The sequence below is a fragment of the Pleurodeles waltl genome, chromosome 1_2 (genome assembly GCF_031143425.1).
Source record: "Pleurodeles waltl isolate 20211129_DDA chromosome 1_2, aPleWal1.hap1.20221129, whole genome shotgun sequence".
In the NCBI taxonomy this organism is placed as follows: Eukaryota; Metazoa; Chordata; class Amphibia; order Caudata; family Salamandridae; genus Pleurodeles; species Pleurodeles waltl.
The window spans coordinates 1,025,424,860-1,025,451,739 of record NC_090437.1 but is presented as its reverse complement, the minus strand read 5'-3'; the positions used below and the strand labels follow the sequence as shown (position 1 = coordinate 1,025,451,739).

The 26,880-nt window shown below is 45.9% G+C and overlaps 1 protein-coding gene across 1 annotated transcript in view; it reads right to left on the bottom strand.

Moving 5' to 3' along the window:
* RFC1 (replication factor C subunit 1) overlaps positions 1 to 26,880 on the bottom strand; it is a 622,078-nt gene that overhangs the window by 26,400 nt on the left and 568,798 nt on the right. Inside the window, exon 23 of the mRNA XM_069202064.1 lies at positions 4,930 to 5,143. Within this exon, the coding sequence (XP_069058165.1) occupies positions 4,930 to 5,143 (214 nt within the window). The remainder of the gene's footprint in view (positions 1 to 4,929; positions 5,144 to 26,880) is intronic.

Below are 26,880 nucleotides of genomic sequence, written 5' to 3'. Positions count from 1 at the left end.
CAGGCTTGACCAATAGGATGCAGGAAGCCATGAGTCCCAACAGCCTCAGAGTCTGTCTCACCGAAATCCAGGATAGAGGCCGAAACACCGGAATCGTAACCTGAATATCCTGGACTCGCTGTTCGGGAGATTAGGCCCAATACTGCACAGTGTCCAGAACAGCTCCAATGAAAGTAAGCTTCTGAGAGGGAGTCAGGTGTGACTTTGGCACATTTATAGTGAACCCCAGCGAATGCAGGAGGTTCGCCGTCTTATGGAGACGGATGACGAGAGCCTGGGGTGTCAGAGCCTTCAACAGCCAATCGTCTAGGTAGGGGAAGACTGAAATCGTAACCTGCACAGATGAGCTGCCACCACCGCCATCACTTTGGTGAAAACCGAGGGGCACTGGTGACACTGAAGGGGAGAACGGTTAACTGACAGTGCTCTTGGCCCACCTTGAACCGCAAGTAACGCCCGTGGGCGGGCAGGATGGGGATATGAAAATACGCATCCTGCAAGTCCAATGCTACCATCCAGTCTCCTTGGTCTAGGGCAGACAAGACATGAGCAAGAGTGAGCAACTTGAATTTCTCCTTGAGGAAGAGATTGATGTCCCTTAAATCCAGGATAGGGCAAAGGCACTTCTTGTTCTTGGGAATCAGAAAGTAGCGGGAAAAACAACCACTGCCTACTTCTGACATCGGGATTCTTTCTATAGTTTCCTTGGCCAACAGAGCCATAACTTCCTTGTGGAGCAAAATCAAATGGTCCTTTATCAGCCGTTCTTTTATCGGAGGGATAGAAGGAGGGAAATACTGGTAGGGAATAGCCCTTACGTATGATCTGCAAGACTCATTCGTCCGTTGTGAAGGAATACCAGTGAGGGAGATGAAATTGAATCCTCCCTCCAACTGGACGGACATGGTCTTGCAGAACCACACTAGTGGGGCTTGGACGCAGTGGAGGAGGGCTGTGTGGTGGCCGACCGCTGGCCAGACCCTCTGGGACTGACGGTACCACGACCACGTCCTCTCCCGGGATGTTGTGAAGCCGGAGGACAGTGGCTTAATTGTGGCTGGCGTGGTACCGCACCCCTTCCGAAGCCTCGAAAGGGACGGAAGACAGACTGCTGTCGAACTGGCGCTGAGAGGCCCAAGGATCAGGCAGTAGTTCGAGAATCCTTGAACCTCTCAAGCGCTGAGTCTGCCTTTTCACCAAAAAGGCGAGTGCCATCAAAGGGCATGTCCATCAAACTCGATTGGACATCCCTTGAAAAGCCAGTCAAATGTAGCCAGGGGTGGCGAGTTAGGGACACTGTTGACGCAATTGCTCCTCCCAGCGAGTTGGTCGTGTCCAATCCATACCTGATTGTAAACTTGGCTGCATCTCTCCCATCATTGACAGCCTGGGTGAGAGTGTCTCGTACGCCCTCCGGGACCTGGGGCAGCACCTGTGCCACCCTATCCCATAAAGTTTGGGAAAAACGGCTCAATATGGAAGAGGTGTTTATTGACCTCAATACCAGGCTGGTGGAAGAAAATGACTTCTTCCCAAGTTGGCCCAGCCTCTTGAATTCCCTATCCGGAGGGGCAGAAGGGAAGACACCACAGGAAGTGGAGGCTTGGACCACCAAGCTCTCTGGGGTGGGGTGTTGGGAAAGGAAACTAGGGTCGTTTGGAGCAGGTCTATGGCGGCGGCCGACTGTCCTATTCACAGGAGCCCCTTTGCTGGGTTTCGACCATGTTCCGAGAAGGACTTCCGTTAGGGCCTCATTGAAGGGCAACATCGGCTCTGATGTAGTCACCCCTGGCTGAAGCAGCTCTGTCAGGAGATTCATCCTGACTGGCACCGTGGGCAAGTCTAGGTCCAAGACCTCAGCTGCCCTATGCACCACCGAAGCATAAGAAGCTCCCTCCTCCGAAGCCACGTTAGAAGGAGAGAGCATACCAGTATCTGGAGACGTGTCCAGTCCACTGGCTTCCCCTAGATCCTCATACCAATCCTGATCTTGCTCCAACTCACACTCCAAAGGGTCCTCAGATCCCTCCCACTCCTCTCCTGGGCCTGGCTGTTCAAAATAAGGCTCAGGCAAAGTCGGAGACGTACAATGTCGCTACGGATTATCCGCAATGAGGCTGGGGCTACCACCAGTGGACGCCGTTGGTGGAGGAAGCATCGACGTCGGACCCGGCGCCGGAGGAGGTCGACTGTGTGGAACTGGCGCCGGTCTGGATCTGCGGGTCCCCAACAGTGCCGAGGCCGAAGCCACCGCCATCGAATCCGATGAGGCCCCTGCTGACCCCGCGGGGCCAGAAGACCCACCCAACGGTGCAGCCCGCTCAAAAACAAGGCGCATGGCCTCGTAAAACTCTTATTTGATCTAGGGTCGTTCCCGTACCCGGAAAAGGGTGAAGATGCGGAGTCGGCCCTGGTGACTGCTCTGCAGAATGGCACTCGGAACGTTGACGTTCCCTAGATGCCTTGTCGGCGACAGGCATGGGGAAGTCAAAGTCCGCTTGGACGACTTCTTGAGTATCTTACCTAAATAATCTGATGGCCTCGAATGCGAGGAAGAGGTCTTGGAGCTCCGGGAGCAATGCCGTGACCTCCTCCTACTGCGGGACCGTGACCTCCTCAGAGTCGCGCCGACCGAAGTTGGCTGTCGGGCTGCTAGAAGTTTGAGGGATCTCTCCTTCAAGGCCTTCGGAGCCATGGTCCGACAGTCGGAACACGAAGTCGTCGTAATCCTTCTCCAAACACCAGAGACACACACTGTGTGGATCCGTAACCCACATGGTGCGACGACATGCACCACATGGTTTGAATCCAGTCTTTCTCAAAGACATGTTCAAACAATCAAGCTGAAAAACCTTGGCAACCGTCGAAGAAAAAGGGTCGCTCTTTCCGGATCTGCTATTAACCGGTGCGGAAGGAAGAGAACTGACGTACGCGTGCCAGGGTCGCTCCAACGTCACTGACAACATCATGCGGAGCCAGACAACGCACGCACATCCAGACGACGCCACCCAATGGCGTGCAGGGTACTGCTCAGCAGAAAAATTCCGGATTCGAAGCTGGCGCCAGGGAATTCTAAGGTAAGGAATCTGCAGCTAGAAGTCTCTATCAGATAGGTGGTTACTGTGCCACCCCTCACAGCTGAGTCCCATAGCTCAAAAATAGGTTTCAGGATCTGGTAGTAGTAACACTGCCAGTCTGGCACGTTTAGGGAGCCAAGGCATGGCCCAAAAGTGCTCGTTCCATCACAACTGCCTCCATATGAACCGAATGTTTATCCATCTCATAGAGAGACCACTCAAACGATCCTCAGCTGTGCTGCCAGAAGTGCTTTTGAATGTCTGGAAAGCCAACCCTCCGGCACATATGTGTGTTTTTAAAAGTGTCCCCGATTTGTGGGGGTCTTTTGGCTTCCCATATAAAGGTGTTGGCTGCCGTCTGTAATTTGTGCATATCAGAGTTGGAATATGTATAGCCGTCTGGGTAGTATATTCTGCTTAATCACTGCTATCCTCCCTAACCACAAAAGACAGAGGGAACGCCACTGGTGGAGATACTGAATAAGGCTGTTGAGGAGTTGAGGATACTTTCCTACCTAAAGTTGTTGTAGTTTTGGGGTGATATAAACTCCCAGGTATTTAACTTAATGTGTGGACCAGCGGAAGTGTGTTGTTTCTGTGATGTGGTTTACTACGGTCTGTGAGAGGCTTATGCTAAGCATTTCAGATTTACCAAAATTAACTTTGAAACCAGAGATCTGTCCATATACCACCAGCGTCTCCATTACTGGAGGAATGGAAGACTGAGCCAGCAACCCCACCACCAAATGGCATTCCCTTTTTTGGAGATGCTTCCATTGCTGATAGTGGTTCTACAACAGAGATAGAGGGCACTGCCGCCTGGTTCCCCTGTATATAGCAAAATGTTGGGACCTATCGCCACTGACAAGCATCCAACAGCTGAATTGCTTTACTACAGAAGAGGGTGGCTTATGATGCACATTGGAAAGGACAGATGGAGTTTCTAGCCAAAGCAGAGGTGTGCGTGGATTGACAAAACACATGTTAAAATTGATATTGAGGAAACGAAGAACTGCACCAACCAAAAATACATGACTGCGCTAATAAGAGGATTTTAGCCCTTGACTGAAGCATGAAGAGGGTTTTCTTCTTGAATTTAAACTACTTACCTCAGTTACACTGTTCATACTTCTTATGAGAATCTCTTACGATCAGGAACATCCCTGCTATACATGGGCAAACAGACCCTCTTTTTTCCCATTATAATCAAAGACAAATTATAACCAACCCTGTTGAGTTTTTGCATTTTGAGAACGGGATGATTGAATTGCAGGTGATTTCCTTTTTTTTTTTTTTTTATTATCAAGCTGTTCGGACGAATTAGTTTAAATGTATGTAATTCGTACTTTCATGCATCTTTAATAGGTATTACAAGGTATCCACATTTGGATTTGCCTGAGATATGATCCATGAGCAAACACACCTCAAACTTCTTAAAATTCAAACAATTTGAAGAAACTTAGTACGGAGAGAAAAAATATGCATGAAGCAAAATTGCAAGGATTCCTTATTCATGCAATCATTTTTGTTAGAAAACAAAAATGACGTTCAACCAAAAGTGCCTGAAATGCCCACTGCAATCTCTTTCAGAGGTTTCAAGTAGAAGTCACTCTTACCTATGTGAACCCGGTATTCCTTTTTTGAAATATCAAAAGTTGTAGAGTGACACCACCACATAGTGCTGGGGCAACACCTGGCAGGGTGTAGAACATTCTGAAATAATTTGTAGTGGAAATTTGAAGGTGGGCTCGTTTTTTGCTTTTTTAAAAATAAATTGTACAGTTTTAACATAAATGGGCACATCTTAACAAGTTGATATTTTAGATAACTGATAGTTATATGCATTTCTCACCTTGGGATCGAGTTTGGAAAAGGGGCTTGGTTTTCCTCCCCAGCTGCTGATCTCCATGATGTTTTCAACATCCTCTTTTATCAAGTAGTACGTGTCCATGAAGTCCACTACCTCCTGTACACCATCTGCTCCATGGGAAGCCAATGGTCTAACCAACGCATCTCGCATATACGGTAAGTAGTCCATATTCATTCCACCTTTACATGTAAGAGTTCTTTAACAAAAAAGAATATACAGAGAGTAAAGTGGTGATACCTTTCTCAGATTTGACAGTTGTGTACACACTGTGATCATACTTTGAGATCTCCTTCATCAAAGTCACACAACAAACAAATATTCTTATTAAGTGACATACTCTCCTGTTAATCCCAAAAAATCCAACAGCTCTGTAAACATTATCATCATTATAGATATTGATTTTTACTCTTTATCTGATTATCCCCTGAAGCAACATTCAGAAAGTCCAACACAAATGCTGGAGGTAAAATGAAATTTAGTTCACTGTGACTATTGCTCTTAGTCTACTGGCTAACTGCTATTTGCAATACGTTTGAGAACTGCCATCTAATGGCTGGACAAGGAGCAACTTCTCAAAGCTATTTAACCAAAGCCCTTTTGTGTGCAAGTTATATATCGCCTTGCTCAATTCTCGCACGAGAACATCCACTATCACAAGTTACATTGTTTTAAGAAGCACTGGCAAAGCAAATAGGTTTTGCCCGTAGAGGGGCTATTGGCTTGGTGATGTGTTATTACCATGTGGTATACCGGTGTGCCTGCTGTTCAGCGCGGCTAAAAGTTAGTGGTGTGGAGCGTTCGAGTGGAGTGGGAAGTAGTGTTGTACAGTGGAGTGAGGGGTTCAGAGTGTCGAAGAGTTAAGGGGAGTAGAGTTCAGTGGCAGAGGGTGTCGTATAGTACAGTGTTGTGGAGTGGATTGGAACTGGCTGGAGTGGATTGAGGTAGTCTGGTGGAGTTGACTGGAGTAGAGTGGGATTGATTTGAGTGGATTGGAGTGGGTGGACTGGAGTGGGGTAGACTGAAATGGGGTGAGGTGGATTGGAATGGGGTGGAATTGAGTGGGGTAGATTAGATTGGATTGGGAAAGGTGGAGTGATAGGACTGGGGTGGGGTGGATTGGATTAACTGGATTGGGGTGGGGTGGATTGGACTACAGTGCGGTATTCTGGATGAGAGTGAGGAGGTTTAGAGTGGGGTGGAAAGGATTGGCTTGTATTGGAGTGGACTGGATGGATTGGCGTGGTTGGACTAGCCTAGGGTAGAGGAGTGGGGTAGAGTGGATGGGGTGGATTGGAGTGCAGTGGATTGAAGTGAGGTTGACTGGATTGGGGTGGACTGGACTGGGGTGGGGTGGACTGACGTGGGGTGAATGTGGTGGGGTTGGGTGGACTGGAATGGGGTGATTTGTATCAGAGAGGGGTGAATTAGATGGGGTGGGGTGGACTGTAGTGCAGTGGATTGGAGTGCGGTCGGGTGGGGTGGATTACACTGCAGTGGGGTGGATTGGATTGAATCGATTAGATGGGTGGATTGGGTTGGACTAGATTGGAATGGGTTGGACCAGAGTGGGGTGGATTGGACTGGAGTTGGGTGAACTGGATTGGAGTGGTGTGAGGTGGATTGGAGTGGGGTAGATTGGATTGGGCTGTATTGGATAGGTGTGGGGTGGACAGGAGTGGGGTGGATTTTGGTGGATTGGAGTGGGGTGAGGTGGATTGGAAGGGACAAATTTGGAAGGGACAAATTGGATTTGGGCAGTGTTTTTTGACTGGTGCGGCCAGAATGAAGTGGGGCAGATTGTACTGCACGATTATGTGTTAAAGCAGATTGTTTTGGATTGCACTGTGCAGATTATTTTGGATTGGAGTGGAGTGGATTGGGGTGGAATTGAGTGGATTGGGTTGAGGTAGATTGGAGTAGATTGGAGTTGAACGGATTGCAGTGAAGCAGAATGAACTTGGGTGGATTGGAGTGGGGCGGTTTTGGATTGGGGTGTGGCACATTGGAGTGCAAAGGATTGGAATGGGGCGGACCTCTGGATTGAAACACAGCTGATTACAATGGGACAGATTGGAGTAGGGGGGGACTGGAGTGGGGAAGACTGGAATGTTTTGGACTGGAGTGTGGAAGATTGGAAAGTGGCAGACTGGAATGGGGCGGATTGGAGTGTTTTGGATTGCAGTGTGGTGGGTCGGAATGGGCCAGACTGGAATGGAGAAGACTGTTTTTAAGTGGGGCAGATTGAAGTGGAGCAGATTGTTTTGGGCTAGAGTGGTAGGGCAGATTGTGTTGGATTGGAAAAGAATGGAGTGGGGCAGATTGCTTTGGATTGAAAGGGGCAAATTGTTTCGGACTGAAGAGGGGCAGATTGGAGTGGGTAGATTGTTTTTTTAGATTGGAGTGGGACAAATTTTTGGGATTGGAGTAGGGCTGTTTGGCATTGGAGTGGGCCAGATTAAAGTTGGCCACATAGTTTTGGATTAGAGTGGAGCAGGTTGTTTTGGATTAGCATGGGGCAAATTAGAGTGGGACAAATTGTTTTGGATTGGAGAGGGGCAGACTGTTTGGGATTGGAGTGAGCCGGATTAAAGTTGGGCAGGTTGTTTTGGATTAGCATGGGGAAGACTGGAGTGTGACAGATTGTTTTGGATTGGAGTGAGGCAGACTCTTTTGGTGTGGAGTGGGGCAGATTTGAGTGAGAAAGATTAGAGTAGGGTAGATAGTTTTGGATTGAGTGGAGCAGACTGTTTTGGATTGGGTGGGGCAGATTGTTTTGGATTGGAGTGTGCCAGATTGTTTTGGAATGGAGTAGGGCCGACTGGAGTGGTGAGGCAGATTGTTTTGGATTGGAGTGGGCCAGATTGTTTTGGAATGGAGTAGGGCCGACTGGAGTGGTGAGGCAGATTGTTTTGGATTGAGTGGAGCAGATTGTTTTAGATTGGAGTGGGGAAGACTGTTTTAGATTCAAGAAGGGCAGACCGGAATGGGGCAGATTTATTTTTTTAAAGATTGGAATGGGACAAATTGTTTTGGATTGGAGTGCGGCAGATTGGAGTGAAGCAGAATGTTTGGGATAAGGAGTGGGCCACATTGGAGTAGCGCACAATATTTTGGATTACCGTGGGACAGATTATTTTGGACTGGCGTGGGGCAGATTGTTTTGTTTTGGAGTGGGGAAAACTGGAGTAGGGCAGACAGTTTTGGACTGGAGTGGGGCAGATTTTAGATTGGATGTGGGGCAAAAGGGAGTGGGGTGTTTTTTAATTGGAGTGGGGCAGACTGGAGTGTGTAGATTGTTGCAAATTGGAGTGGGGCAGATTGTTTTGTATTGAAGTGGTGGGGCAGATTGTTTTGGATTGGAGTAGGGCAGACTGGAGGGGGTCGACTGTTTTGTATTAGAGTGGGACAGATTGTTGTGAATTTGAATGGGGCAGATTGGTATGGATTTGAGTGGGGAAGATTGGTATGGATTTGAGTGTGGCAGATTAGTATGGATTTGAGTGGGCCATATTGGTGTGGATTGGAGTAAGGCAGATTGTTTTGGACTGGACAGGGCAGACTGTGCTAAACTGGAGGGAGGCAGAATGTTTGGGATTGGAGTGGGCCAGATTGGAGTAGTGCACATTGTTTTGGATTAACGTTGGGCAGGTTGTTTTGGACTGGCATGGGGCATTTTTGGGATGGCGTGGGGCAGACTGGCATAGGACAGACTGGAGTGGGCCAGATTGTTTTGGTTTGGAGTGTGAAAAATTGGAGAAGAGCAGATAGTTTTGTATTGGAGTGGGGCAGATTGTTGTGGATTTGGAGGGGGGCAGATTGTTGTGGATTTGGAGTGGGGCAGATTGGCGTGGATGCGAGAGGAGCAGAGTGTTTTGGATTGGAGTGTGGCAGACTGAAGTTGGATGGGTTGGGAGTACTGGGGAGTGGTGGACTGGGGGGAGTGGTTTGGGGTGAGGTCGGGTGGAATAGAGTAGTCTGGGGTCAATTGGATTGAGTGGGGTGGATCGGCGTGGGGTGGATTGGAATGGGGTGGATTGGGGCGTACTGCACGATTATGTGTTATAGCATAATTTTGGAAAATGCGCATAAGAAAGAAACATGGCAAAAGAAAAGCGTTAAGCTATAGAAACTAAATCTTTGTAATATTGGTTGTCCTGCTGGGAATATTTTTGCCAGTCACGAGTCTTCTGTTTGTAGGGCCCTATAAGTTATAAAGAAATATCTCAATCACTTCGGGAGCAGCGGACAGGCACTGATTAAATTCAATCCACCAGTGCTTGGTCCCTGCTCCTCAGACAAGAACAAAGATGATGCTTGGTCTGCAGTGACCAATTACGAGGGTTTAAGGAAGAGTGTCAGGCAAACCAACAAATGGTAAGCAAGGGCAGACTCCAAGCTCTTTCTAGGTAACTAGAGTCTCTCAAGCAAGACGCATGCATTAGCACATGATCTCGAAGGCTCGACCCTAGAAAGAGCCTATTAGTATGATGATTTGACAGATTGCATGGGGGAGATGGATACTGGCCGTCTATGTCCTTGTCTACTTCTTGATGCCTTCTTATTATCAATCTATGGACATATTCCACTGCAAGATAACAGTGTGGAGAACAACAGATAACTAGTTAGGGGAACACATTTGGTAAGACTTTGTGGCCACATTGTGCTTTGCCTCATGAGCATTCAGAACGTAATATATGTAAAATACATGCAACCATCAAAAGTTATGTTTAATTAGCGTGAATATTTCTCTAACGGATTGATACAATACATATGAGTGCCAATACAAACAACCATGCCCAGTCTGTCACTAACAAAGAAGAGTCTACATTATGTGCATAGAGGACATACATTTTAAATTTGAAGGGGTTAGTTACAAGTTATGTAACTAGAGTTTGCATGCCTCTTTAATAGGCGTTACAAGACATCTGCATTGGGATTATGTCCAGATGTGATTCATGAGGAAACATACTTGGAATGTCTTAAAATTCAAAGAATTAGAAGAAAACCTTCACAAATATCCTTGAAGAGAAAAAACATGCATGAAAAAGAAATTGAAAGGAATCTTTATTCGAGCATCCACTTTGAGAAAAATGGAAACACGACCAAGAGAGCCAGAAGTGACAACTGTGTGTCTCCTTATGTTGTTTCAATTAGAATACAAGGCTGAAGTTGGGGCAACGGGGCTACTAGAACCAGAATTTGTGTTCAACCCTCTGGTATGCATATTCTGTTAAGGAAAGTTTTGCTCCGAATCTTCATACAGACTATGACAATAAAATGCCATGTCTTACACATAGGTAAAATGGATACAATGTTATTTAAGAATTAGATTTATAGGTGGAAATGAGTGTGAATAACATCTCACTGTCGTAGCCTGAATGTCATTTATTTAGAAATTTTATACAGTGTGCTGAAAAAGAAACTGAGATGTACTTCAAAACAAAATATAGAGTAGGAAAAGTCCAATTGAGTGTGAGGTGTACTAATCCTCCAGTATTCTTCATCCCCACCCCTATAGTTTATGGAGTCTCGAACTCTTGTGAAACAACATCTAATATATTTTGTTTTTTCAGATTTGTTTTTTGCAATAGAGGCGATTTGGTTCTGTACTCAGACTGGGGGTTCAAGGAATTTCAGAGTCTTGGAACATGTATACCTAGTACTCTGTCTCTATATTTGTTGTTTTGAGTTTTGCTGTTGGATAAGGGGCAATTTGGACGTTCGTAGGTTTGTAACTGGTATAGTGAGGAGATATTAGGAGGATCTACTTTTTAAGGTAGACAGGCTCTTTGCTTCGAGAGATCATGTGGATGGTACAGATGTTCTGTAATGTAATTCTTGAACCCAAGTTTAAGCCATTGGGAAATTTGTGGCATTAGAACAAAGTTATTTAGCTGTAACTACAGTTTTCCACCACTGGTATCGTTAATAGATTCATGTTGAATCATTTCCTGCCATGTGTATTTATAATAGCAGTAAGGTCAAATATCCACAGAAACACTAAGGAAAAAATGTGCTCTAGTACCCCAGTGACTTAATTAGAAAAGCTTCAAACTCCAACCAATATGGTGAAGGTACATTAAACTCTCTTCCCCAAGAGGCCACCATGCCTTGGCGTTTTTATAGCATCGGTGTGAAAGTACATAAATAACATGAAACCATGATAAACTGTGACTGGAGAGAATGGGTCACATGTGAATCGATGAAAGACATTTATGCTAGAGAACTGCAGTTACAATTACGTGACTTTTGTCTTCTCTTGCATAAAATCTTGAATAAATTCGAGTTTGCATCAAAATAGTAAGCAGTATCAAAAAGGTAATATATGATATAATCATTCAAACAACATCCAACAATGTATATATAATATTGAGATAACCGCAAAAAAGAAAGAAGAGGATTACCGTGATGAAAAAGATGCAGAAAAGCTATCTGGCCCTCTGCCTAATTTCTAGACTCTTTGTTATTCAGACAGTAGTGCTTCAATAATGTGTGGCGGCTCTTCAATGTCGTTGCCCTGCAGATGTCACCCAGTGGAAGTCCTATGTCTAACGCTCCTGTTACTCCCCACTCCTAGGGGAATGAGCAAACAATGATGTTTGTAAGGGATGACCTGAAAAAATACCTCTTGTTATCCCTTGCTTAGAGGTAAGTTGTTCCTTCTGTAGGAAGCCGAAAGCAAAACTATTGACCTGATTTTCTGGTATGGATCAGCAATCTGACAGATTCCTAGTTAGGACAATGCCTAATACATGGGAGTCATGCTAATAAATTGATTCAGGCTGCGGTGAATAATATGGCCAACTCTCTGGACAAGAGGTCAGTACCGAATACCTAGCTAAAAGCAAGGGGCTCCTGAGCTATGGAGGAATATTGGTTAACCAACAGTGGTGAGACAACGCTGAAGTCACGAGTTTCAGTACCAAGGTCCTTTCAAACTTCTGATTACTTATAAAATAAGGGGAAGCAAAAAGGTGCATGCAAAGATTTTCGATCAGGACACTGAAAGTGCCTTACCCTCTAGTCAACCTTGCATGCCACAGTCTTTCATTTGGCATTTTTTTCCCTCAACCATTGCCAACAGACCCAGTGTTAGATAACTCCATCAATAGAACACTCTTTAAACCAGTTCTTGGTTCAAGTCCCAAACATGACCGGCCTCTGCTGTCTTGCTGAGTGCATCAGTCGAATTGTTGACTCCTGACAGGTGTTACCCTGTCACTGAAACAAGCAAGGAAGCACTTCAGTGACAGTGTTCATGTAAACAAAGTAGTTGTGTTGTTTGTCTTTACAAAAACTGAAGGTTGTTTAATCTTGGCAAAACAGTTTTACATGAAGCTGTCCCTCCAGTCAATGGTCTCTGATTTCTATATTCTGTAAGGGGATGATCCATGCATCTAGAGATGCATTGGTTGTGTTTGGGTAGCTCCTACATGGAAAGGCTGCATTCCAAGGCATTATTGAGTCTGGATTGATCTGAACATTGTCTTCTAAAGATCTGGAACCTGGAGCCATTGAGCATCCAAATCCCCTTGGAGAGGACGGATTTTTAGCCTGCTGTAAAGATTGTACGCGAACATCATGCCCATGATTTAAAAAATTGGGCAGTTACCTTTATTAGCCTTTGAATTAATTAGTTAAGAACTTACACCTTCTGAATTTTCTCTTGTGCCAGGAAAGCTTTCCCCACAGCTGCGTCCAAAATCACACATGAAACTGAATGAGTTTGGAAGGTTCAAGGTGAGAGTCAAGCATGTTGGTTCAAAGACCCAGGGCCTGATTCACAAAGGCAACTTACACATTTGAGTAATTTTACACTTTTTAGTAAGGTTACTGCTTTCTGGTATTCACAAACTGAAGTTTTTTACTAACTTACACTTTTGCAGTAAGTCAAGCACTACACATGGCTATCCCTCTGGTACTGCAATGCCCTTCCATAGAAAATAATGGAGGTAGGACCTACTATGAAAGTATGTTATTATAAAAGTGTAAGTTACTACAAAAGTGCAGTTTAGAAATAGCACTTTTTAGTATGTTCTGTAGTACTACTGTAGTACTCTAAAACATACTACATAGTGCAGTTGGTGAATCAGGCCCACAGGGTTCAAAAATATACTCAGAAAAGCTTTTGCGGTTGACTTGGTGGCATAAGATGACTTGCCCTTGATAACCAGTCATGTAAGTAAAGACCTGATGTCCTTTTTCACTCCGAAATGCTGCTATAAGGGGCATACTCTTTATAAAGATTCTTAAAGTTACATAAATCCTAAACTGATAATGGCAACCAGCTACTTAGAATTGAAGATATTTGTAGTGTTTTTGAATGAACTGGGACGTGAAAGTGAGTGTCCTGCAAATCCACTGAAGTCACATACTTGTCACTTTAGAGCTTCTTTTGCATAGTGAACTTTCTGAATGACTGTTTCTGCGGGAACTTGTTGAACTGCCTTAAATCTAAAATGTGTCACTGCTCTCCAAACCTTTTTTTGGGTAGTAAAAAGTCTAAAGTATAATTCTCCCTCCTACTATGATGAAGTAGAGCGGAAGTAGCAGAAGCTTGCAGCATGTTAGTTCTGCGCAAAATCTCCTGTTGATCTGATTGCCTATTTGACTGTCCACCAGCTCTCTTGGAGATTGTTTGACTTAAAAGGAAGATTCTGAACACTGTGGACATCATGGCTACCCTTGGTAGCAAACAAGATAAATAATTCTTCTGTGTTGGTAGACCCACTTCTAAAGGAAAACACAAATATGCTCCCTCTTTTTCATCTGAACCCCATAAATGTCAGCCACCGTCTTACCAATGTAGGTATAATGATAGGTCATCAGGTGGAGATAGGCAGGACTCTACCTCCTCATGAGGTAAGTCAATCTCATATGTTAATGCGTTCAACCTGAGTATTCTCCTCCAAAGGTACTTCTTACGCACCTTTAAATATCTATGTGTCTCTTCCTGTAGTTTAGGAATCGCAGGTCCCAAGATTTATTCCTGTACTGAACCTGCTTTTTCCAATATTTTGCTTATTTTTTGTGGGGTTCCTGAATACTTTCAGGCTTTCTTCAAACTTAATTTTCTGTTGTCGAGCTACCATTTCACCTTGAGGCTTATTATTACTTTTTACACATTTTCTTTACGCTTGATGTCATGAGTCATCATGGTCTTTTTGGGAGGAAGCAGGAAATCATTCCCTTTCTGATAGTTCTTTAACCTTCCTTTGACCTTGGTCTCCATATGGAGTCAAGTCAGAGCGTGAAGGTTTGTCCACTCTAGTGTCTTGTTTTCAACAAAAAGGGCTCTTTGGCTTTCTATGTCATTATGCCATTTCAGCTGCCATTTCTTTTGGCATCAATGTCTTTTTGCTTCTCTTTGAGTTCTATCACTTCAGCTTGGATGTGCTGTACATCTGAGGCACTGTGTTGTAGCTTTTTAGTCCCATATCTTTCAAGAATAAATATTCTGCCTGAGTTATGACTAACGCTTTTAGGTTTAAATTAGAAAGCTTTGTACATTTTACAGATGTAAGATCCTTGGGCAAGCAGAGGTTACAAACAATGGATCTGATTTAGATATTGGTGGATGGATTACTCTGCCACAACGGTGCCGGATATCCGGTCCTCCGAAATCTAAATCCCATTTTGTCCTATGGGATTTAGATTGTGGTGGACAGGATATCCGTCACCATTATGAGGGAGTAACCCATCCACCAATATCTAAATCAGGCCCTTTGTTTGGTTCATTCTATGCTAGTTTATGGTGGCACTAGAGATAAACTCTAAATGGACTCATTTCAATCCCTCCTGTTAAAGCACAGAGGAGAGACCATAACTTCCAGCTATGCAAACTCTGACACCCCTTTGGTCGATCCCACTAAAACACCTGTCCCTTGGTTTTTCAACTCTGTATTTTCTGTATCTCAGTCTTCTCAACAAGTGCTCATCTCATCATTGATTTACAGTTGAAGTCATCTTCCTTAACGGCATTGTGGGCTTTCACTTGACGTCATGCAGAGTTGACATAAATCACCCTCTGGTCGATGCCCACAATTAAAAAAGAAATCATAGGGAGCATTAAGTGGTGGAATAATGCACAACATGCAAATCCAGAAGAAATCCATGCTGCAAAAAGCTAAGTGATCAGCAGTCTCAAACATGTTATCAATATTGGGCACAATGTAGCACAATTAAAAGCCTTAAGTTTGTTAACAAGTTCAGAAATCACTTTGGGCAAGTGATTGGATGGCATAGCACTTGAGACAAGAAAACTGGTGGATGGAATATTAAACTAAGGACCTAGAGGCTGAAATGAACTGCAAGTATTCTCGTTTTCTGTGACTGGCATATCAAAGGGCTCAATCATTGCAATTATAATGATATACATTACAAGTACAAAAAACGAAAGGTTTCATGGAGAGGGAGTGTAACCTAAGAGTTGTGAGGGACTAATAACTATAATGTGCCTACATAGATAATGGCAGCAGTAAATTAATAATGCTATGACACAGTGCACATTATTTTTGTGACTAAATTGTGGGGTGTAACATATCAATTTATTCCTTTAATTTTGATGTATCTTAAAATGAAATTGACAATTTTTTGAATTGGTATTTTATAACACTATTATTTAAAAACAATTTTTTTTAAATTTGGTTATGTTACGTTATTTTTAAGCTGAGTTATAGAGCACACTATCACAACTATCACCCAGGATGGCACTCTGGGGCTGAGCAAGTGTAAGTTTAGGCATGAGTACTCGAAAAGCCAGGTCTTCAGCTTCTTCTGGACATCAAGAAGTGAGGAGGTGACTCATGTGTAGGGTCACATTGTTCAACGCTTTAGGAGCAAGGTATGAGAAGGCTCGACCACCGGATCTGGTTTTCTGTAGGTGTGGGATTTGTGCAAGTAGGAATTCACAAGCAGAGATGTCTGCAAGGTTTGTAAAAGCAGATGAGACTGATGAAGTATGCTGGGGCCAGTGTGATGTAGTGCACTGAAAGTATGGGTGAGGATTTTGAATTATGCTGGTTTGTAAATGGTGAGCCATTGGAGCTCCTTCATGTGTGGTGAGATGCTAGAGTGTGGCGTGGGAGGCTGAGAGTGATTCTGACCATTGGGTTCTGAATGGTCTGCAGCCTTCTGGAGAGTTTTTTGTTGATCCTGTTATAGAGGGGGCTCCCATAGTCCAGCTTGCTTGTGACCAGGGCGCATTTGATGGCGTTCTGGGTGCAATTTGAAAATCTTCCTCAGTGTCTTCAGGGTATAGAAGCATTAGGCAGTGACTGCATTGACTTGGGAGGTCATGTTGAGTTTGCTGTTAATGATGATCCGGAGGTTCTTGGTGAGTGTGGTGGGTAGGTTGTTGATCCTAGCACTATTGGCCATGAGGTGGAGTCCCATGGTGATGTGTTCTTTCCAAATATCATGATTTCGGTCTTGTCAGTGGTCAGCTTTAGACAGTTGGTCTTCATTCAGGGACAGTTTTAGGCATGCAAGCATTGAACCTGATCCAGGTACTGGGTGTCTTGTCCGTAATGGACAGAATGAGTTGTGTGTCACCGGCGTAGGAGAGTACGCTGATATTGTGAGAGCAGATGATGCTGATGTAGGCCAGAGAGATCATGTATGTGTTGAAGAAGGTCGGGCTCAGGAAGGAACCTTGCAGAACTCCGCAGATGAGGTTGCGGGAGTCAGAGGTGTACGTGCCAGGCTGACTGGCTCGTTTTAGTCAGAAAAGAGCAGATCCATCGGCGTGCATGTCCTTGGATTCCAAATTTGTGTAGGTGTTGGATGAGGATGTGGGAGGAGACTATGTCTAATGCTGCAGAGAGCTCCAGGAGGCTGAGGGCTGCTGTGTCTCCTCTATCCAGAGTCATGCCAATGTCATCTGTGGCAATGATGAGGGCAATTTCAGTGCTGTAGTTTGGTCTGAAACCAGACTGAATAGTACTGAGGAGTTGGTGGCTGTTTAGGTTCTCAGTGAGATCTATTTTCTCTAAGCCCTTGGCCAGAGGCAGGGATATCGGTCTGTAGTTGGTGCGAGTTGAAGGATCTGCAGAGTGTTTCTTCAGAAATGGAAGGACAGCTGCATATTTCCAAGCAGCTGGGAGGTCGCATAAAAGGTGGCGGCATTCAGAATGGGAGTGGCTTTGGCACAGATGGGCTGCAGTCATATGCAGTAGGCATGCTGGGGGATGGGGTGAAATGGAGCCCCCGAGTGGTTTGACTTCATGGCGGACATTTCTTCTGTGGTGATGGCAGGCCATGTCGTTAACACTGGTTCTTCAGATAAGATCGGGAGGCATTGGGCGAGGACTGTCAGGTCCTGTTATGTGCTGAAGGTGAAGTAAATGGCAGTGATTTTGTTGCTCAAGAATTGAGGTTGTTGCAGAGGTCCTGCGAGGGAGTAATCCAGTTGGAGGTGGCCAATGGTGAGTTGACATCTTTCACAATGGTGAATATTTCTTTGCTTCTGTTGATGCTGGCACCAATGCAGTCCCCAGAGCAGCACTTTGGGCGATTCAGATCATTTGTTGGCAGTGCCTCCAGTTGGATTTGAACATGCTCATGTCTGTGTTGTCCTGGCTCATTCTCGATTTGTTTGCAATGATTGTTTTATCGGTCTGAGTTCCTCCATGACCCAACTGACCTGGGGTCTGGATCTTACTGTATTGTTGTGTTTTGGGGGGTGAGGAAAGGAGGAGGTTGCAGGGAGTCGACGCAGGAGGTGATCAGATTGTTGAAGTCTTTGATGGTTTTGGGGAGGCTGTTGCTGTGTTCAGGTCAGAGGGTGTTAAAAGCGGAGTTCCTGTCCTTGTGAGTGATGCAGTTCCAGTTTTGGTGGGCTGGTTTGGCGGTGGTGTATGTGCCTTGAATTGGGAGGGGGATGCTGAACTTGATGAGGGTGTGGTGGGTCAGGGAACTGGTTTAGGTTTGCCAACTCAGATGTTACAGAAGTTGGTGAAAATAGGGTTTAGGAGGTATCCAGTGACTTGGGCAGGTCTCTTTAATGGTTGGTGAGGCCTAGGCTTCCAAGGTCTTCAATGAGTGCTCTTGAGTTGGAGTTGGCTTAGTCTTCCAGGTGGAAGTTTGGGTCTCAGAGTAGGACATAATTGCTAACACTAAGGAAGAGTGATATGACTAAGTCCGTGATGGGGTTGATGAAGTTGGTGGGCGGACACGGTGTCTGTAGATGACATTGCAGTTAATGGTGAAGTTGGCTGTGACGTGGAGCTTGAACAACAGGTGTTCCATGTTGTAGGATGGCATATCCATGGATGTGGTGCAGCTGACTGTTTTTGTGGGTGATGATGATGATTTTGCCTCTGAAGTATGTCTTGCCTGACAATCTTGTAGGCGGGGGATGGCTGTGGCGAAGTCAGGTGCCTCTGCAGGGATCTGCCAAGTTTCCGTGAGAAAAGGTCAGTTTGGCGTACTGTTGTGCATCAGTTCCCAGATCTCTGTTAAGCATTTGGTTAGTGAGCAGGTGTTGAGGTGCAAGCATGCGACTGTGGAGTGTTGTGTGGCTGGTTGCAGGACTGTGTGAGTGTTAGAGAGTGGGGTGTTGGGAGCTGTCGTTGCAGTCAGTGTTGGCTGTGGGTAAGTGCATGAAAACTTGCAGGAAGTGCAGGAGAATGCTCCCTCAGTGTTTTATTGCATGGAGAGGCAGCAGCTTGTGGAGCAGCGACCGGGGCTGAGAATGTGGAGGGTTGCAGCATGGTTGCGGCAGGAGGACCAGGGCTCCTGCGCTGGGCTGGCCTCTGGCATGCCAGTGATGCGCCTGCTGCACGTCCATGCTGTGGCAGCCATTAAGTATATCCTGGGAAGGAAAAGGCATGATGTTGAACAAGGTACTTACCTCCGGGTAAGGCCTTATCTGGTAGAGACATGTTCTAGTTGCAGATTCCTTCCCTTAGAATATCCCCCAGGCGTCAGTCTGAATCCGGAGATTTTAGATGGTGTTGGTCGGCTCCACATTCGTCGATGTGCGCACTGGATAGGACGCCGTGGGACCTATATAGGCTTCACCCCAGTGCAATGACGTCAGTTTCTTTTCATGACTTTCCACGCCAGAAGCGTGGAGCAATAAAGAACCCTGATCACCGGTGTGTTACAACTAGGGCCCTGAAGGGGAAGTCCCTGTACCTAGGAATCAGTTTGCGGAGCGCTGGGTCAGTAAGAAATCTGCTACTAGAATATGTCTCTACCAGATAAGGCGTTACCGAAGGTAAGTAACTTGTTCATCTGGTAGCGACTTCTAGTTGCAGATTTGTTACCTTAGAAAAGATACCCAAGCAATACTATCCTTGGAGGTGGGTCTGCAAACCAAGATCATACTAGGAAGTCCTGCAGCACTGAATGGGCAAAGTACCCGTCCCTCCAGACCCGACTGTCCAGGCAGTAGTGTTTTGTAAACGTGTGCAGTGATGCCCATGTTGATGCCTGACAGATGTCTGGTACTGGAACTCTGTGAGCTAACACAATTGTTGCAGCTGTTATGCTGGTAGATTGAGCGTGCAAACCCTCCTGGGGTTGCCTTTTAGCCAACGCATAGCACAATCTGATGCAGAGAACAACCCATCTGGAAATGGTTAGCTTCTACACTGCCCTACCTTTCTTCGCACCCACATAACTCACGAAGAGCTGACCGTTCACCCGGAACCGGAACTCTTTAGCATGATTAAGGTAGAACACCAATGCTCTTGTTGGGTCCAGATGGTGGAGACGCTCCTCTTTCTTAGAAGGATGTGAGGGGTGCTAAAAAAAAGGCAAGTAGACTGATTGGCCTACATGAAATGGCGTGACCAATTTTGGCAAAAAGGAATACCTAGTATGAAGCACCACCTTGTCAGGATAGATGGAAAGGTAGTGGGGCCTTGATGACAGTGCCTGCAGCTCACTCACTCTGCGGGCAGAAGTGATGACCACAAGGACAGCTGTTTTTAAAGACAGAAGCCTGAGAGGAAAGTTTGAAGTAGCTTAAAAGGAGCACGCAATAGAAAAGTAAGAACAAGATTCAAATCCCATTGGGGCATTATGAATGATGGAGGGAACATATGGGTAAGACCCTTCAGCAATCTACTAACAATGGAAAGATTTAAACAGGGAGGGTTGGTCAGGTAACCTCAGAAAATCAGAGAATGCCCACAGATAACCTTTGAGGGTGCCCAAAGCAGAGCCCTGTTGGGCCAAAGAAAGATCAGGCGGAAGGGCAAAAGCTGTCAACTTATGCTGCTCAAACTCCATGCAAGAAGGCAGAGACTGGCAGGTTTGGGTGGAGAACCGTCCCCGCTTCTGCGACAGGAGAACCTCCCGAAAGTGCAGTCTGATCGGAGGATCGATGGCCATGCTCAACAGCTCTGGATAACAGCCTCTTCGTGCCCAGTCTGAAGCCACAAGAATGACTTGGGCTCGGTCGTTCTTGATCTTCTTGAGAACTACGGGCAGAAAGGCATACAGGACACCAGAGTTCCACTAGAGACGAAAAGCGGCACAGACCGTGTGCCACCTTGGAAACTCCAACACACAAAACAGCTGACATTGTGCTTTCTCTGCAGAGGCAAACAGATCTAACCAAGTTTGTAGGAAAATGCCTCTGATGGCATGGTTACCCCCTAACTATTTGTCTTTTATTGATGCTAATTATGACTGAACGTTTGCTGGGACCCTGTTAACCAGGCCCCAGCACCAGTGTTCTTTACCTAAACTGTACCTTTGTCTCCACAATAGGTAGAGCCCTGGCACACAGATAAGTCCCTGGTAAGTGGTATCCCTGGTACCTAGGGCCCTGTGGCCAGGGAAAGTCTCTAAGGGCTGCAGCATGAATTATGCCACTCTGGGGACCCCTCACTCAGCACATGCACACTGCCTCACAGCCTGTGTGTGCTGGTGGGGAGAAAATTACTAAGTCGACATGGCATTCCCCTCAGAGTGTAATGCCCACAACCCACTGCCCGTGGCCCCTCTAGCAGGCCTCACAGCCCTAAGGCAGGGTGCACTATACCACAGGTGAGAGCATAGTTCCATTAGCACTATGCCCCTACAGTGTCTAAGCCAATTCTTTGATATTGTAAGTACAGGGTAGCCATAAAGAGTATATGGCCTGGGAGTTTGTCAAACACAAACTCCACAGTTCCATAATGGCTACACTGAATTCTGGGAAGTTTAGTATCAAACTTCTCAGCACAATAAACCCACACTGATGCCAGTGTGGGATTTATTGAAAAATGCACACAGAGGGCCAAATGCTAGTGTTCGGCTGACCAGTTCCTGCCAGCCTGCCACATCCAGACTGGTTTCTGGCCACACTGGGTGAGTGCCTTTGTCACTCTGTGGCCGGGAACAAAGCCTGTACTGGGTGGAGGTGCTTCTCACCTCCCCATGCAGGAACTGTAACAATTGGCGGTAAGCCTCAAAGGCTCAAGCCAGGTGTTACAGCGCCCCAGGGCACTCCAGCTAGTGGAGATGCCCGCCGCTCCGGACACAGCTCCTACTTTTGGCGGCAAGTCCGGAGGAGATAATGAGAAAAACAAGGAGGAGTCACCCACCAGTCAGGAAGGCCCCTAAGGTGCCCTGAGCTGAGGTGACCCCTGCCTTAAGAAATCCTCTATCTTGTTTTGGAGGATTACCCCAATAGGAAAAGGGATGTGCCCCCTTCCCCACAGGTAGGAGGCACAAAGAGGGTGTAGCCACCCTCCACGACAGTAGCCATTGGCTACTGCCCCCCAGACTTAAACACACACCTAAATTGAGTATTTGGGGCAACCCTGCACCCAGGAAATCAGATTCCTGCAACCTGAAGAAAGAAGAAGGACTGCTGACCTGAAAGCCCCGCAGAGACGACAGAGACAACTGACTTGGCCCCAGCCCTACCGGCCTGTCTCCAGACTCAAAGAACCTGCACAGTGATGCATCCAGCGGGACCAGAGACCTCTGAGGACTCACAGGACTGACCTGCACCTACAGGACCAAGAAACTCCTGAGGACAGAGCCTCTGTCCAAAATCACAACCATGAAACCATCTTTAAAGAAGACTCCAGCCTCACTCCGGAAGCGCGAGTCTTCACACTTGGCACCTGACGCTCCCGGCCCGTGTCCAGAGAACCCAAAACCGCAGAGAGGACCCCCAGGCGACTCCAACGATGTGGACACCCTGAGTCGAACTCCCTGCACCCCCACAGCAACGCCTGCATAGAGAAACCAGAGGCTCCCCCTGACTGCGACTGCCTGGTAACAAAGGAACCCGATGCCTGGACATAGCACTCCACCCGCAGCCACCAGGACCGAGAGGAACCAAGCACCTGTGCAGGAGTGACCAGCAGGCGGCCCTCCTCCAAGCCCAGTCGGTGGCTGACCCAAGAATCTCCCCTGTGCCCTACCTGCATCACGAGAGTGAACCCCGGGTCCCTCCATTGACTTCAATACAAAACCCGACACCTACTTCACACACTGCACCCAGCCATCCCTGTGCCGCTGAGGTTGTATTTTGTGTGCCTGTTTGGGACCTCCTCCCCTCAACAGTGCTCTACAAAAAAACCCTGGTGTGCTCCCCGAGGACGCAGGTTCTTACCTGCTGGCAGACGGGAACTGGAGCACCCCTGTTCTCCATAGGCGCCTATGCTATTTGGGCCCTACTTTGACCTCTGCACCTTACCAGCCATGTGTTGCTGGGTGTTTGGGGTTGACTTGAACCCCCAGCGATGGGCTGCCTATGCCCAGAAGTCTGAACTTGTAAGTGCTTTACTTACCTGAGAAACTAAATGTAGGAAGTTGGCTCTGTATATACTATCTCAAAGAGATAGTGTGCACAGAGTCCAAGGGTTACCAAGATAGTGGCAAAATTAGATAATTTAATGCTCTATTTTGTGGTAGTGTGGTCAAGCAGTAGGCTTATCAGAAGGTAGTGTTAAGCATTTGTTGTACACACACAGGCAATAAATGAGAAACACACACTCAAAGACTTACTACAGGCCAATATGTTTTTATATAGAAAATGAAAATGTCACTTACCCAGTGTACATCTGTTCGTGGCATCAGTCGCAGTAGATTCGCATGTTTTGCAATAGCTCGCCATCTGGTGTTGGGCCGGAGTGTTACAAGTTGTTTTTCTTCGAAGAAGTCTTTCGAGTCACGGGACCGAGTGACTCCTCCTTTTGTCTCCATTGCGCATGGGCGTCGACTCCATCTTCGATTGTTTTTCCCCGCAGAGGGTGAGGTAGGAGTTGAATTGTAGTAATAGTGCCCATGCAATGGAGTGACTAAGTATGTACCTATTTAAGGTTGAGATGATACATATACAAATAGTTGAAGGTAACTTCCAAACTGCTAGAGGCTCCCGGGGAGGCGGGTGGGCACATGCAAATCTACTGCGACTGATGCCACGAACAGATGTACACTGGGTAAGTGACATTTTCAGTTCGATGGCATCTGTCGCTGTAGATACGCATGTTTTGCATAGACTAGTAAGCAGTTATCTCCCCAAAAGCGGTGGATCAGCCTGTAGGAGTGGAAGTAGTTTGAAATAATGTCCTTAATACGGCTTGACCTACTGTGGCTTGTTGTGCGGATAACACGTCTACACAGTAGTGCTTGGTGAATGTGTGAGGCGTAGACCATGTGGCTGCCTTACATATTTCTTGCATTGGGATGTTTCCAAGAAAAGCCATGGTAGCACCTTTCTTTCTGGTTGAGTGTGCCCTTGGTGTAATGGGCAGCTGTCGTTTAGCTTTAAGGTAGCAGATTTGGATGCATTTAACTATCCATCTGGCTATACCTTGTTTTGATATTGGGTTTCCTGCATGAGGTTTTTGAAATGCAATAAATAGTTGTTTAGTCCTTCTGATGTTCTTTGTTCTGTCAATATAATACATCAATGCTCTTTTGACATCTAATGTATGTAGTGCCCTTTCGGCTACGGTATCTCGCTGCGGAAAGAACACTGGAAGTTCCACTGTTTGGTTTAGATGGAACGGTGAAATAACCTTTGGCAAAAATTTAGGATTGGTCCTTAGGACGACCTTATTTTTGTGTAGTTGTATAAAAGGTTCTTGTAGTGTAAACGCTTGAATCTCGCTTACTCTTCTTAGGGAAGTAATGGCGATGAGAAATGCCACCTTCCAGGTTAGGAACTGTATTTCGCAGGAGTGCATGGGTTCGAAAGGTGGACCCATAAGTCTAGTTAGGACAACATTTAGGTTCCATGAAGGAACAGGTGGTGTTCTCGGTGGTATAATTCTCCTAAGGCCCTCCATGAATGCTTTAATGACTGGTATCTTATATAGGGAAGTTGAATAGGTAGTCTGCAGATATGCAGATATTGCTGCCAGGTGTATTTTAATGGAAGAGAAAGCCAGGTTAGATTTTTGTAAGTGAAGCAAGTAACCCACTACATGTTCTGGAGTTGTGTGTAATGGTTGTATTTGATTAATATGGCAGTAGCAGACAAACCTCTTCCATTTACTTGCATAGCAGTGCCTGGTGGATGGCCTTCTGGCTTGCTTTATGACTTCCATACATTCTTGGGTAAGATGTAAGTGCCCGAATTCTAGGATTCCAGGAGCCAGATTGCTAGATTCAGCGATGCTGGATCTGGGTGTCTGATCTTTTGGTTGTGTTGTGTCAACAGATCTGGCCTGTTGGGCAATTTGATGCAGGGTACTATTGATAGGTCTAGCAGCGTTGTGTACCAGGGTTGCCTTGCCCAAGTTGGTGCTATTAATATGAGTTTGAGTTTGTTTTGACTGAGTTTACCAGGTAAGGAAGGAGAGGAAGAGGAGGAAAAGCGTAAGCAAATATCCCTGACCAGTTCATCCATAGGGCATTGCCTTGGGACTGTTTGTGTGGGTATCTGGATGCGAAGTTTTGGCATTTTGTGTTCTCCTTTGTCGCAAACAAGTCTATCTGAGGTGTTCCCCAGAGTTTGAAATAAGTGTTCAGAATTTGGGGGTGAATTTCCCATTCGTGGACCTGTTGGTGATCTCGAGAGAGATTGTCTGCGAGTTGATTTTGGATCCCTGGAATAAATTGTGCTATTAGGCGAATTTGGTTGTGAATTGCCCAACGCCAAATCTTTTGTGCTAGCAGGCTTAACTGCGTGGAGTGCGTCCCCCCTTGCTTGTTTAGGTAATACATTGTTGTCATGTTGTCTGTTTTGACGAGAATGTATTTGTGAACTATTATTGGTTGGAAAGCTTTTAGTGCTTGAAAAACTGCTAGAAGTTCTAGGTGATTTATATGCAGTTTTGTTTGATGTACGTCCCATTGTCCTTGGATGCTGTGTTGATCGAGGTGTGCTCCCCACCCTGTCATGGAAGCATCTGTTGTTATTACGTATTGTGGCACTGGGTCTTGGAAAGGCCGCCCCTTGTTTAAATTTATGTTGTTCCACCACAGAAGCGAGAGGTAAGTTTGGCGGTCTATTAACACCAGATCTAGAAGGTGACCCTGTGCTTGAGACCACTGTGATGCTAGGCACTGTTGTAAGGGCCTCATGTGCAGTCTTGCGTTTGGGACAATGGCTATGCATGAAGACATCATGCCTAGGAGTTGTAATACCATCTTTGCTTGTATCCTTTGTGTTGGATACATGCGTTGTATGATGGTGTTGAAATTTTGAATTCTTTGGGGACTTGGAGTGGCTACTCCTTTTGATGTGTCTATTATGGCTCCTAGGTATTGTTGTACCTTGCGCGGCAGAATGTTGGATTTTGTGAAGTTGACGGTGAACCCTAGTTTGAAGAGGGTCTGTATGATATGATGTGTGTGATTTGAGCACTCTATGAACGAATGGGCCTTGATTAGCCAGTCGTCCAAATATGGGAACACATGTATTTGCTGCCTTCTTATGTGTGCAGCGACTACCGCTAGACATTTGGTAAAGACTCTTGGTGCGGTTGTTAATCCGAAAGGCAGTACCTTGAATTGGTAATGTATTCCTTTGAATACAAACCTTAGGTATTTCCTGTGCGATGGGTGTATTGGTATATGGAAATAAGCATCCTTGAGGTCTAAAGTTGCCATGTAGTCGTTCAGTTTTAGCAATGGTAATACTTCCTGTAGTGTGACCATGTGAAAGTGGTCTGATTTGATGAAAGTGTTCACTACTCTGAGGTCTAGGATTGGTCTCAGCGTTTTGTCTTTCTTTGGTATCAGAAAGTACAGTGAGTAAACTCCTGTGTTTATTTGTGTGTTTGGCACTAGTTCGATTGCATTCTTTTGCAATAGTGCCTGCACTTCTATCTCCAGGAGATTTGAATGATGTTTTGTCAAATTCTGTGCTTTTGGTGGTATGTTTGGAGGGAATTGTAGAATTTCTATGCAATAACCATGTTGGATAATTGCTAGAACCCAAGTGTCTGTAGTGATTTCCTCCCATGCTTTGTAGTACTGACTTATTCTTCCCCCCACTGGTGTTGTGTGGAGGGGGTGAGTGACATGTGAGTCACTGTTTAGTAGTAGGGGTTTTGGGGCTTTGAAATCTTCCTCTATTTCTAGGGAATTGCCCTCCTCTATATTGTCCCCGAAAACCTCCTCTATACTGTCCCTGGTAACTGGACGGTGTTGCCTGTGAGGTGCTGGCTTGTGTGCTCTGACCCCGAAACCCCCCTCTAAAGGGTGTTTTACGAAATGTGCCGTAATTTCCTCTGCTCTGCGGGGAGTAGAGTGCGCCCATGGCTTTGGCAGTGTCCGTGTCTTTTTTGAGTTTCTCAATCGCTGTGTCCACTTCTGGGCCGAACAGTTCCTTCTCGTTAAAAGGCATATTGAGAACTGCTTGCTGAATCTCTGGTTTAAATCCAGAAGGTCGGAGCCATGCATGCCTTCTGATAGTTACAGATGTATTAATTGTCCGTGCAGCTGTATCTGCAGCGTCCATGGAGGAGCGGATCTGGTTGTTGGAAATGGTCTGTCCTTCCTCAACCACTTGTTTTGCCCTATTTTGTA